The sequence below is a fragment of the Macaca nemestrina genome, chromosome 5, assembly GCF_043159975.1.
Source record: "Macaca nemestrina isolate mMacNem1 chromosome 5, mMacNem.hap1, whole genome shotgun sequence".
Taxonomy (NCBI): domain Eukaryota; kingdom Metazoa; phylum Chordata; class Mammalia; order Primates; family Cercopithecidae; genus Macaca; species Macaca nemestrina.
The window spans coordinates 67621900-67634803 of record NC_092129.1 but is presented as its reverse complement, the minus strand read 5'-3'; the positions used below and the strand labels follow the sequence as shown (position 1 = coordinate 67634803).

Sequence of the window (12904 nt, the reverse complement as noted above, 5' to 3'; positions counted from 1 at the left end):
ACAGGGATTGCTGCTGGTGATGAAAATACTGTTAACTTTTGTGGCACTAGCAGGTGTCAGAGAGTGGAGGAAGTTATGAGACTCCACAATATAGAACTTACGAAAAGAAAAGGTTTGATTCCCTAATAAAGGGTATATTGCCCCAAATCCTCTATGAAACCAAATGCTATGGAAATCTACTTGGGCAAACTTTTCCTCTCATCTATAGTTCCCCAAAGTTTATAAAGAAATAAAAGTGTAACTTTTAAAATATGAGGTCTTGTACAAGATAAAGAACATTATTTTATCCACGTCTACATTTCCAAATTCCCTAACACATTTGTAACTTTGCTGATGTGGTTTTGTTTTTTTGTTTTGTTTTGTTTGTTTGTTTTGGGTTTTCTTTTCTTTTCTCTATTCTCCAGACGGTCTGCTATCTAGACCTGTGGCTTCTGCCACGAAGCGACATTTGGGGTAACTATGGCAGCCTTCAGCTGGCCCGGGTCATTTGGCCCATTTTCCTTCCAGCACTTCGGTGGCTCTGCTTCCCCACACTCGCTCTCATCGTGCAGATGCTCAGGCTTATCACTTCGAATGCTTGCAAGAAGCTGGAGCTCTCCCAGCCTTCACCCCCGCACGACCTCTTCTGGCTACAGACTTCTGAGGGCTCTGCATCCTCCCTCGGCTCGAACGCGCAGGCCAGCATCGTCCTTGCGACCTGGGCTTGCGCTCGCCCAGCCCTGGCACCCCTGGCTCCCGTAGCCGAAACAAGGGAGCTGCGGGGTCACGCCTTCTTGCTGGAAGGGCTTTTTCCCTCCCGTCACAACCCCTTCCTTACTTCTGCTAAAGATAGGCGTCCTCTCTCCTAATAAATCACACACACACAAGTTTTGACTTGAGCTTGAGACGCACACAGCGCCGAGGATCCTCGGGTTACTGGAGGCGACACTGCTGGCCAGGCTGACCCGCGCCCTCTGGCAGCCCCAAACCCCTAGATGCAGCCCGTTCCCCGCGCCAGGCTAGCTGCGGGCGACGGGGTGGGCAGCAGCGGCCAAAGGACAAGCCAGCCCGGGGACAGCACGGAGCCAACAGGGCTGGCGGGCAGGATCCGCGGGACAGAATTCTCAGAGGGGACCGTGGGGAGGGGCTAAACCCACCCGCACTCCCCGGCGCGCGGGACGAGACGGAACTGTGGTCACTAACAATGCCACGGAGCGGACTGTCCCTTTCCTTCGCCACTCCCCGCGCCGCCAAGCCTGAAGATACACACTCCCGCACACCCTACACACCCATCCACTCCGCCCCAGCCGGGGCGGGGGTGGCGGAGGTGGCGGAGGTGGGACGGGCGGAAGGTGAGCGGTGCCCTGCCCCGGGGTACCTGTAGGCAGTGCAACCCAGCGGCGCCACCATCTGGGTGAGGCCAGCCGGACGCGCGGGAGGAAAAAGGCGCTCCAGACCGCGGCACAGATGCTCGCGGGCTTCGCACCTGGAGAGCCCCGGGGCGGCGGCGGCCGCCCGCGGTGGCAGCGCGAGAAGTCCCCGGCGCGCCCCTCTCCCCGCCGCACAACTTTGCGCAGTAGGCGCCGCCCTAGAGCCTGGCCAGCTTCCTTACCCAAATACTGCCGCAGGTCGAGCAGGAAGCGAGGGGGTCCCCCGCTGAGCTGATAGAGGAGGGAGCCCAGGCAGAAGACCAGCAGGGTGGCCATGCAGAAGCCGTAGTCCCGGAGGGAGAAGCGCAGGAAAGGCAGCAGGGGCAGCCGGCGCTTCCAGCTGCCCAGGCCCGGAGGGGCGCCCCCCAAAGGGGCCCCATGGGGCCAGGGATCCGCGCCGCCGCCGGGATGCTGCTGCTTCTTCTTCATCGCCTGCTCCGCCGCCTCGCACAGCCTGCTCGTGCCAGGAAAAGGTCACCCATCCGCCGCGAGGAGGAGAGCCCGGCTGGCCGGCTGCACATGGGGAGGGCCGCGCGGAGGGCAGCGGGTGGGGGCGGGGAGGGACCGAAGTTGCCGGGCTCAGGAGACTTTCCTCGGCATGGTCCCCGCAGCCGCGGCCCGAGCAGCCGAGGTGTCCGGCCCCGGTTCGGGGCGCTGCCCGTGCCGGGGCGCCGCGCCCGTCCCGCGCCCGCTAGCGTCCCCACGCCCAGCGCCCTGCAGCGCCTCGGGCTCGCTTGCGGCCGCCGGGGCTCGCCTCCAGCGCCAGCGTGGACCCCCCGGCTTTGTGTCTGTAGGTCTCAGCGTGTTTTGTCCCGGTTCAGGCTTCTCTAAAAAACGGCAGGGAGGAACAGGAGGCGGACACCATCCCCTCGCTCCACCTCCTTGACAGGGGTTTTCCTCCTTCTCCTCCCCTTTCTCCCTCCGGCGCTCCGCGGCTCTCTCCTCCCTTTCCCCTCCCTCTCCGCTCGGGTCTCGGGATTTCGCTCGGGTGTCACGTTACTGCTTCTGCTGGGGGCGGAGGTGGGGGGGCGGCGATTATTCGCAACAAGGAAGAAACTTTCTGGTTTTTTTTTTTTTTTTTTTTTTCCCTTCCCCTGTTCTTTACAATCTGGCCGCGGTTTCTGCGCCACCAGCGACCTCTTCGGGGCCCCGCTGACTTCCCTCTCGTAAACAGTCACCGGCAGGAAGAAGCACGACTGACTTTACATTTTTTGAAGTTCAGAAACTTGATTCTCCTTATATATCCCGTGCAAGCTGCTTACACAAGGCCGGCAAAAGGTACTAGGATACAGGCTCAATACTGCTGAGATGGGAAAAGAGTAAGCGGTGCGAGTTATGTTCAAACACGCCCCAGAGGGCCAGGCTCAGCGCCCAGACTCCCGGGAAGGGGAGCAGAAGAGGACGCTCTCTTCTTGCTTTTCCTGGTCCTACAACTACTTCACCTCTCAGTGACCAGAGAGGCAAGTGGGGGGTGCATAGCGGACTCTAGGAGGTCATTGCCCTGGTAGACATGAAGGGGAAAGAGCCCAGTCCCCCTATACGCCGATTTCATTGCTGCCTCTCTTCCCTCCATGGGGAAGCTTCTGGACCTGAAAGAACCTCCCGAGGCAGAAAAGGCTCTATCGTAGGCACAGATCCTCGGATGGGGTGGTTGACCCACGGAAGGGCTGCTCTCATCAGCCACACTTTATGTAAGAATACTATATCACTATTTATAGAAGCTGTAGCACCTGAGGCCTGTGTGACTCACCCGAGGTCCCAAAGCTAGTAGTGGGAGTTGGGTTGGGAGTTGCACTCAAATCTATTTGACCCTCAGACCCACTATACTAACCACTGCACAGCAGTACTTCCCAGCCAGAGCTCTTTTCCTCCACTTCCCATAGGAGGATGAGATTTAATTCATTTAGTTCAGGCCACGTTGAGAAATGGAAACCTCAGTTTCTGGTGCCTATCATCTCTGGCTCCCTACTCATTTGTATATTCCAGTAATGAACAATTGGATTTAAGGAGGAACCAGGAGCCACGAACCTCTGTGATTCTAAGACTAGGCTCCTGAAAACCTTCAACAAGTTGGGCATCTGAAGAATTTTATATGGAAAATTACAAAATATTATCCTAGACTGAGAACTTACTCTTTAAGAATATGTCTTAACCGCGTTCACATATGAATATCTCTGGTTCATGATTTGAAACATGTATCATGAGCTAGAGAGATGTGTAGATGAGGTGAGAGGTGCTGCACACACAGAGGGACACATGTACACACACACACACACACACACACAATATTCTGCCCAGTTTTACATTGTCCTAGCCCACTTTCTAAGGGATGAGAAGGCTGTTTTGGGGCCCCAAGACAAGAGAAAATCTTTTGTTCTGTCTCTGAAAACCCTGAATAGAGTGTTAATCATTTGTTTCACATTTATCTCTAGAATCAGGGTTTTATATGGATTAATATGCACATTTTAGAAATGTGACTTCCCCTAAGAGAACTGAGTAGATCAGTCATTGCTCGTTAATGTGAATTACTTTAATCAGTGCAATGAGTAGCCCAGAACAGACTCCCAATTAATAACATTTGAGCTTAAGAAGAGGGACTAGGAGACGGAAGGAGCAAAGCAGTGTTCATAATGTTTCAGGGACCACCTTCCACAACTGGACCTGTATCTGAGGCCTGGCCCTGTAATCTGAACACTCGCTGGATATAAAATAGTGTGCAAGACCCTCTGTGTTCACAAGTCCCACCCCCAGGAAGTCCAGAGAGTTTTCTCACAGCATGCTGTGGGAAATATCCCAATTTTTTCTCCTAAGGAAAGGAATCTGAGGAACAGGGAGATGGAGCAGGAAGAAAGGAAACAAACATCTGAGAAAAATAAGTAAATATGAGAATAAATGTTATTTTAAAAAACAATGAAAAAGTTGTGAGGAAAGTACAAGGGGGCAAAGTCCAGCTTAGAAGAAACAAGCTACGACATGAACTATTTTAGGGAGAATAAACAGGTCAATCTTTAAAAGATTGCGTTAATAGACTCGCCGCCTAAAATAACTCACAGAAGAAAAAGAAAAGATATCAAGATACAAAGAAGTTTCACATGGAAAAAAATGCTTTGTATTTTCACCCAACAAAAACTTAGTTGTTTGGGTAAAACTTTGTTCTTTGAAGTCCCATAAATATCCCTTCAGGAAAAAAAATTAAATTTAAAGTACTTAGACTAATGAATGGTATCTTTATTCAAAGCAGATAACAAATCTAATTAGAGGAAGTTGTGAACGAATTTTATTAGTAGTCTTATAATGGAATATACTTTATTCAGCACCTTGACCTCCATTCAATATCTTTAGCTTCTCAATTCCTTCTCTCTCCAGTGACTCATTTGACCTTTGTCCTCAATGATGACTAATTGCATCTCCTCCAAAATCTCCTTTTCCCCCTTCACAACCTTCTATCCTTCTCTGTTTGGCTTCTCTGGAACCCACCCTGTTTTTCGGTCTTTTCAAGAACTGTCAACTCTGTGTTCATCCATCTCATGTGTTTACTTCTTTCTTTATCCAGTTTTGATTACTGATCCATCATTCTGATCCTTCTTGCAAACACCCCTTCATTCTCCCTGTTTCTCTCATCTTATGTCCTACAGTGCTTGTCTGGTGAAACCCAGGCTCAGTTAAACCCAATCATGCAACTGGACTGGATTGCAGAAAAACACACAGCGCTGGTAAGTGGCTTTTCTTTATATTAGAGAGCACAAATTTCAGATGGATGCACACCCATGGCTGCCCAGCAATCCCACTCACTGAAAGGACTATTTTATAGTGTCTCTGTCTTCAAACCTCCCATCTCCACCCTCTGCTTTCTTCCCTTCAGTCTCAGGGGATGACCTGAATCAGACTTTGTTGAGAAAATAGAAGCAGTAGGATGAGAGCTCATTCATTTCCTACCAATCTATGCCCCGTGCTCTTGGCCTCCCTTCCTATTTCATTGTGTTCCTGCTTCTATCAAGGCCACGCTGCCACATGTGCCCTAGACTGCCGTTCCCACCAACCCCAGTCCCACACCCAAGCCTGTCCCCTCCATAGCCTTCTGCATTTCTGTAAATCATTACACTCTCAAGTCACTTGGGCCCCAAACTGGAAGTCAGATTTTCTATTAATAGTTCATTTATTCTTGTATCTAAACCATCTGCAAATCCTATAGGCATTACCTTTCAAAAAGAAAAAATCTGACCTCCTTTGCCACCCCACCGGGGCCAGACCAATATCTTCTCTCACCTGGATTGTTGCAAAGGCTACTTATATTCATCGTGTTTCAGTTTAGCTACATATAGCTGGAAAAAGACCCAAATTTAAAAACCAGTGGCTTAAACAGAAAAGAACTTTATTTCTCTCTCTCTCTCTGTCTTTTTTTTTCTTTTTGAGACAGAGTCTCCCTTTGTTGCCCAGGCTGGAGTGCAGCGGTGTGATCTCAGCTCACCGCAACCTCCTTCTCCTGGGTTCAAGCAATTCTCGTGCCTCAGCCTCCCAAGTAGCTGGGATTACAAGCGTGTACTACCAAGTCTGACTAATTTTTGTATTTTTAGTAGAGACGGGGTTTCATCAAGTTGGCCAGGCTGGTCTCGAACTCCTGACCTCAAATAATCCACCCACCTCGGCCTCCTAAAGTGCTGGGATTACAGACATGAGCCACCGTGCCCGGGCCATTTCTCTCTCATATAAAACGAGTCCAGAAATAGGCAGTCCAGATTAGGTGTGGTATTTCTATGCTATCCTCAGGGACCCACCTGAGCGTTCTGTTCCACCATCCTCAGCACGTGGCTTCCATTTTAAAGGCCATCTTATGCAATGTAATCAGCATTTCGAAAAGGTATGAAATATTCATACCTCTTTGATATGTTCATTGCAGCATTGTGCACAATAGCCAAGATATGGAATCAACTGAAGTGTCCATCAATGGATGAATGGATAATACTATCCAGCCTCAAGAAGGAAATCCTGTCATTTGCAATAACATAGGTTAATCTGGAGGATATTATGTTAAAGGAAATAAGCCAGACCCAGAAAGACAAATACTACATGATCTCTCTTATAGGTGAAATCTAAAAAAGTCCATCTCATTGAAGCAGAGAGTAGAATTATAGTTAACAGGGTTTAAGGAGGGAAGGATAGGGATTGAGGAGATGTTGGTCAAAGGATACAAAATTTCAGCTAGGCAGCAGGAATAAATTCAAGAGTTCTAAAAGGACTACAGTTAATAACATTGTATGAAAAGTGCTAAGAGAATAGATTTTGAGTGTTCTTACAACAAATAAATGATAAGAATGCAGAAGGGGAGAAAAACAAAACAAAACAGAAAGGGCTCCTTATGGTTGCAGATGGCTGCTAGGGTTCCAGCCATTATGTCTATGTTCCAGGTTGGCAGCAGAAGGAAGCAAAAGAGCAAAGAACTCCTCCCAATTGAGTAGGCTGTTTTTAAGCGGTGCTCCTAAGTGTGCTATGAATCTACTTTCTTATAGGTCATTGGCCAGAAATTAATCACAGGACTCTGTCTAATTGTAAGGGACAGGGGACGGAGTACTAGGAAATCTAGACTTTAGCTGGTTGCATTGCTGCCAAATAAGAATCAGGGTTCTTTTTTTTTTTTTTAAGATGGAATCTTGCTCTGTCACCCAGGCTGGAGTGCAGTGGCACGATCTCCGCTCACTGCAAGCTCCGCCTCCTGAGTTCACGCCATTCTCCTGCCTCAGCCTCCCGAGTAGCTGGGACTACAGGCGCCCACCACCGCGCCTGGCTAATTTTTTGTATTTTTTAGTAGAGACGGGGTTTCACGGTGTTAGCCAGGATGGTCTTGATCTCCTGACCTCGTGATCTGCCCACCTCGGCCTCCCAAAGTGCTGGGATTACAGGCGTGAGCGACCACACCTGGCAAGAATCAGGTTTCTGTTGCTAAAGAAAGAAAGGGTAGATGGCTACTATGTGGCAATCAGCAATTTCTGTTGTTCCTCCTGACTGGTCTGCCTGCTCCCAGCCTTTCACTCCATATTCCATTTTCCTCAGAGCAGCCTAAATAGCCATTGGTACTCAAAACTTACCAGTGGCTTCCAATGCACTCAGAGTAAAAGGCAGCATCCTAGAGTAGCCTCTAAGGTCCTACTCAATCTGGCTCCATTGTTTCTCTGACCTCATCTCTCATCACTTTTCATGCTCACCCATGCATATCATCATTTGTCAGACAAGACAAACTTGCTCCTCTTTTAGGACCTTTGCATTCACGGTTCCCTCTGCCTAGAAAGTTGTTTTCCCACACCTCTGCATGACTTGACTTTTGACTTCCTTCCAGTTTTGCTCAATGTTGCCTTATCAAAGGAGTCTTCTGGGACTACTCTGTATGTAATGCACGTATGCACCTACATTCCTTATTCTCTTGACCTCTTTAGCTTTCTCCATGGAATATACCATAATCTGAAATGTTAGTATTTTGTATGTGTTGTGTATTTCTGCCCTCTAGAAAACAAGCATCTTGAAGGCCATGATTTTGTCTCATTTGTTTATTGTTTTATCCCCAACACCTAGCATAGTGCTCATAGGTAGTGATCACTCAAGAAATATTTGTTGAATAAAAAGATTAGTTTTTTATAGGAAGGGTCTGATGTTTGGTGGGTCAAATCTCATTGATTCCGTGGTTGGCCAAGTGCGGATGAGACGTAGAGGTCATGGAAAGCAGGCCTTCATGCTGGGAGAACATTCAGATAATCATCAAAAGAATTGTTTCCAGTTGAAGATGTATTCACTGAAAGAAAGAGTGAATGAATGAATGAGGCCCTCACCACCTCTGTGAGCCCTAATTAGCAATGCAGCTACTCCCTGTGATTATGAACGCCTCATGGAATCATAAAAGAGATGTGAGTCCATTGGCTTTGCCTGGTGTTGCCATTCCCCTTGGCAGAGAGGCTGTTGCTCTTTAGGACTGCTGTTCATTTCAGGGATTGGGGCCATCAGCCTCTTGGAGAACCAAGCTGTCTGAGCTTTGACCTTGGAAAAGAAAGACAGAAAGAAAGAAACTGGAGAGTTGCTCTGGTTTGTGGGGCAGAAATGCACTGAAAACCATCTGGGAAGGTAGACTTGCCTTTGCCTGAACAGTCTCTCAAAAGTATCTGACCAGAGTATATGATCTAGAGGCATATTTGGATGGGAGGACTACAAAAACTGCACTTAGTAGCCAATAAGCTATTGCTTATATTTAAACTCCTATGCAATGACACAACTTTTGAGAACTCAGCTTTTAACTTATGCTTAACAACAACTGTATTTCAAATCAAAAGTGAACTGCACAGCTGGTCCCTGAGACTGGCCAGTGTGACACTGTTAGCCACCTAAAGGCTCTCTTGGAAACAGTCTCAGTACTGTCTCTATTTTTTATGAAGTATAATAGACCATTGGTGTAAGCAGAGGGAAAGGAAAAAAAAAGAAGTCAAATACTTACCAGTTGCTTTCATGTTATTCTCGGTTGCCTCTTACCCTGCCATGAGTAGAATCTATACAGTCGAATCTCTGACCTTAATTCCTCATTTCCAAGATCCTTGTCAATTTACAATGTTAAGCTAGCGCTCTTCTCATTTTAGAGGTCATTGTCTGGTGTTAATGCATAAAAACTGAAATCGATGTAGAAGTGATATCCTTTTTCCTTCCTTCCTAACAATGTCATTAGTCCTTGTTCAATGGGCACATTACGTATCTTCCTGTCCTCTTAGAAAAAAAAATATTACTCAAGCTTTGCAAAGTACTTTAAAATAATTTTTTGAAGAACAGCCAAATACTAAACTGTGAAGATAAGAGTCAGCTCTCTAGTGAAGAATCTTAGTAGAGATTCTCAAGGTCATCTTAGTAGAAAATTTAAGAAAATACTACATCGTGAAGCATAATCTTTAAGCCCTAAAAATTACTAACCTTCTGACCTAGAGTCAATTACTTAATCTCTTTGTGCTTTCGTTTTCTCTTCTGTCAAGAATGGATTATAAAGCCCATACTCCTGGGTTCACAGGGCTCTGCTGTGGTTCAGGAGTGTGCTTACCTGGCTGGGAAACTACATCACCAGCTAGCTGCTTTTCTCTATGGTACTTGCTGTGAAGTGGTCCAAGACGTTATTCCACCCAGAGAAATTGGACTGCGGAATGATGGTACTGCAAACTCTTATGTAAAGAGCAGGCTGCTCATGGTGGCTCATGCCTGGAATCTCAGCACTGTGGGAGGTGGAGGTGGGTGGATCACCTGAGGTCAGGAGTTTGAGATCAGCCTGGCCAACATGGTGAAATCCTGTGTCTACTAAAAATACAAAAATTAGCTGGGCGTGATGGCGGGCACCTGTAATCCCAGCTACTTGGGAGGCTGAGGCAGAAGAATAGCTTGAACCCAGGAGGTGAAGGTTGCAGTGAACCAAGATCGTACCACTGCAGTCCAGCCTGGGTGACAGAGTGAGACTGTGTCTAAATAAAAAAATAAATAAAAGAGCAGGCAATTTGAAGCATGGGAGAAGCATGGGTCTTGATCCAGAACTTATATGGGGACAAATGTGATTTGGGGCAAGTAGCCTGAGTAGACTCTGAGCCTCATTGTCATTATCTGGGAGATACAGTAAAGCACATAGCATCCTGTGATGGGATTAAATATAATTTAAGTGTGGGTACGTGTAAGTCAGAATACATGTAAGTCCGATTATTTTTAAAGATAAGAAAACTAGAATCTAAATAAATTACATAATCTGCACAAATTTGCATTATTTGTGACTGACATCACCAGAACTCAAATACAGATCTTGCAAGTCCGTCTCTAAACCTTTTTTTTTTTTTTTTTTTTTTTTGAGATAGAGTCTCACTTTGTCACTCAGGCTGGAGTGCAGTGTCATGATCTTGGCTCACTGCAACCTCCATCTCCCGGGTTCAAGTGATTCTCCTGCCTCAGCTTCCTTAGTAGCTGGGATTACAGGCACCTGCCACCTTGCCCGGCAATTTTTGTTTGTTTGTTTTTGTTTTTTTGTATTTTTAGTAGAGACAGGGTTTCGCCATGTTGGCCAGACTGGTCTCAAATTCCTGACCTCAGTGATCCACCCACCTCAGCCTCCCAAAGTGTTGAGATTACAGATATGAGGTACCGTGCCTGGTCTCTAATACTTTTTCCACAATAAAGTGGATTTTATTTGGGCCACTGACCCCCTGTGAGTATCCAACAAACTTATGACCCTACTTCCTAGAGAAATGAATGTATCTTCTGCATATAATTTCAGCATATCCGTGGACCCCTAGGAGGTCCATGGACTTAGATTAAGAACCTGAGCACTACAAGCTGTGGTCTCTCCTGAATCTGCCTGAGTGCATTTACTAAAGGAGAATATAATTTTGTGTCCTTATATAGAAGAGAAAAGCAGGTTTTATGGTACTAAGGCAGTTTGGAAAAAGTCTTTAAAAGACGTTGGAAATATAGAATTTTTCTTCACGCTGTCATGTTCTTTAGAATACTCCTGGGATGCTAAAGAGGTTCCAGAATTGGAGCTGTATTCAGACATTCATTCAGCAGATCCTTACTGAGGGCCCAACATGTGCCTGGCCCTGGATTGCAGTAGGGCCCAAGACAAGCCCTGCTCCCATGAAATTCACATCCACTGTGAGGGGATACGGACAGCGAATAAACACATATATTTTGCTAGGTAGTGTTACCTGTTATTGAGAGAATAAGACAGGGTGATGCGACTAAGAGTGGTGGGTTGAAAGGGCGAGTCTACCGCAGACTGCGTGGACAGAGACAACTTCTCTAAGGAGTTGACCTTTGCAGTGTGACCTAAAGGATGAGAAGGAGCTTCCTGGGGAAGATCTGGGGTACAAGCATTTCATGCAGAGAAAACATCCATTTCAGGTCTTTCTGCCTCATATCTTCCCTAAAATGGAAATAGACTTGGTATGTGCCACTGTGATGGGAGTGGGTCATTGAGAAAGCAGGTGACATGAGATGAGGCTGGAGAGGTGGATGGTGCCAGTCCCTGTAGGGCTTTGTAGACCAGGGTAGAGAGTTTGAGTTTTATTCAAGGTGAGATGGGAAAGGGTTCAATGATCAACATGAACCGATTTATGTTTTTAATTCATCACTTAGGGCGCTGTGTAAGGTTGGCTTGTTGGCAGTGAAAGTGGCAGCAGGAAGATGAGTCATCCAGTAAAATGGTGAGGCTGGCTGGGCTCAGGCTGGTAATGGGGAAGACAGAAAAAAGTTAACAAACTCAGGATATGTTTCTTTGGAGGTTTAGGGTATAAACTTGTCAATGAACTGGATGAGGGGTAGTGAGAGAAGAACTAAGCTAAGAATGATACCTAAGGTTTTTGTCTGAGCACCTGGAATGATGCTGAAACTATTTCTCTGTTTCTTGAAATGCAGAAAACTGAAGCAGGAGCAGGCTTGGGAGAGGGGCATGGGTAGCCCAAGCAACCAAGAGTTATGATCAGCTATGTTAATTATGCGACTGGATATATGAATTTGGAGCTCCAGGGAAAGGTCATGGCTAAAGACATAAATTCAGAAATTATTTCTATCAATGTGGTATATAAAATCACATAAATTAAATAAAATTACCTAGAGAAGCATGTAGATGGAAGGAATAAAAGATGGCACAGGACGAAGCCTTCAGGAAGTCCAACATGCAGAGTTCAAACAGAATAAGTTCACCCAGCAAAAGAGATTGAGTGAGTAGGCAGAGGGGCCGGAGGAAAACCAGGAGAGTGTGGTGGTGTCACTGAAGCCAAAAGAACAAAAGTATTCTATGAAGGAGAGAATGATCCTCTGTAACAAATGCTTGTAAGATGTGGCAGAGACTCCTGCTTGTTCTCTGTACCCATTTTCTCCATTTTTCTTTTAGTAATAGAAACCACTGAGCTCTAGCTGGACACAAAGCCGCTTACATGGAGACCACATTCCCCAGTCTCTTTTGCAGCTAGATGTGGCCATGAGGCTGAGCTCGAGTCAGCGGAGTGTGAGAAAAAGAAGCTTATGCAATGTGCTATACTTGGCCTTACAGTATTGGGTGTGCATGCCCCCTTTCTCTTTTCCTGGTTTTCCATAGGCTGGAATGTGGACATGGAAGGGGCTCAGCTTCCGTCATGCACATGAGGACAGTACTCCAAGGAATATCAGAGAAACTGGTGAAAGGAACCTAGGAACCTGAATGCTCTTAAGAAGCGAGCCATCTGTCTGCTGTGGATTGCCTACTGCCATTTGGACTCCCTTGTGAAAAAAATAAAGTAAATTCGCTCTACAATCACTGTATTTGGGGTCTCTATTTTAACCTCATAGCCCACACCATAAATAATTCACATAACAAGAAAGATGACAGATACTTTGGGAGGCCAAGGGGAGCAGATCACCTGAGGTCAGGAGTTGGAGACCAGCCTGGCCAATATGGCAAAATCCTGTCTCTACTAAAAATATAAAAATTAGCCAGGCATGGTGGCGCATGCCCGCAGTCC

At 46.6% G+C, this 12904-nt stretch overlaps 1 protein-coding gene and 1 long non-coding RNA gene across 2 annotated transcripts in view; one reads left to right on the top strand and one right to left on the bottom strand.

Moving 5' to 3' along the window:
* LOC105488996 (uronyl 2-sulfotransferase) overlaps positions 1 to 1838 on the bottom strand; it is a 316456-nt gene extending 314618 nt beyond the window's left edge. Inside the window, exon 1 of the mRNA XM_011753546.3 lies at positions 1592 to 1838. Within this exon, the coding sequence (XP_011751848.2) occupies positions 1592 to 1838 (247 nt within the window). The remainder of the gene's footprint in view (positions 1 to 1591) is intronic.
* On the top strand, positions 1770 to 12685 carry LOC105488997 (uncharacterized). The gene is made up of 4 exons (XR_011623440.1): positions 1770 to 1882; positions 2543 to 2687; positions 5045 to 5122; positions 12502 to 12685. It is a non-coding gene; the product is annotated as an uncharacterized lncRNA (long non-coding RNA).
* The last annotated feature ends 219 nt before the right edge of the window (positions 12686 to 12904 follow it).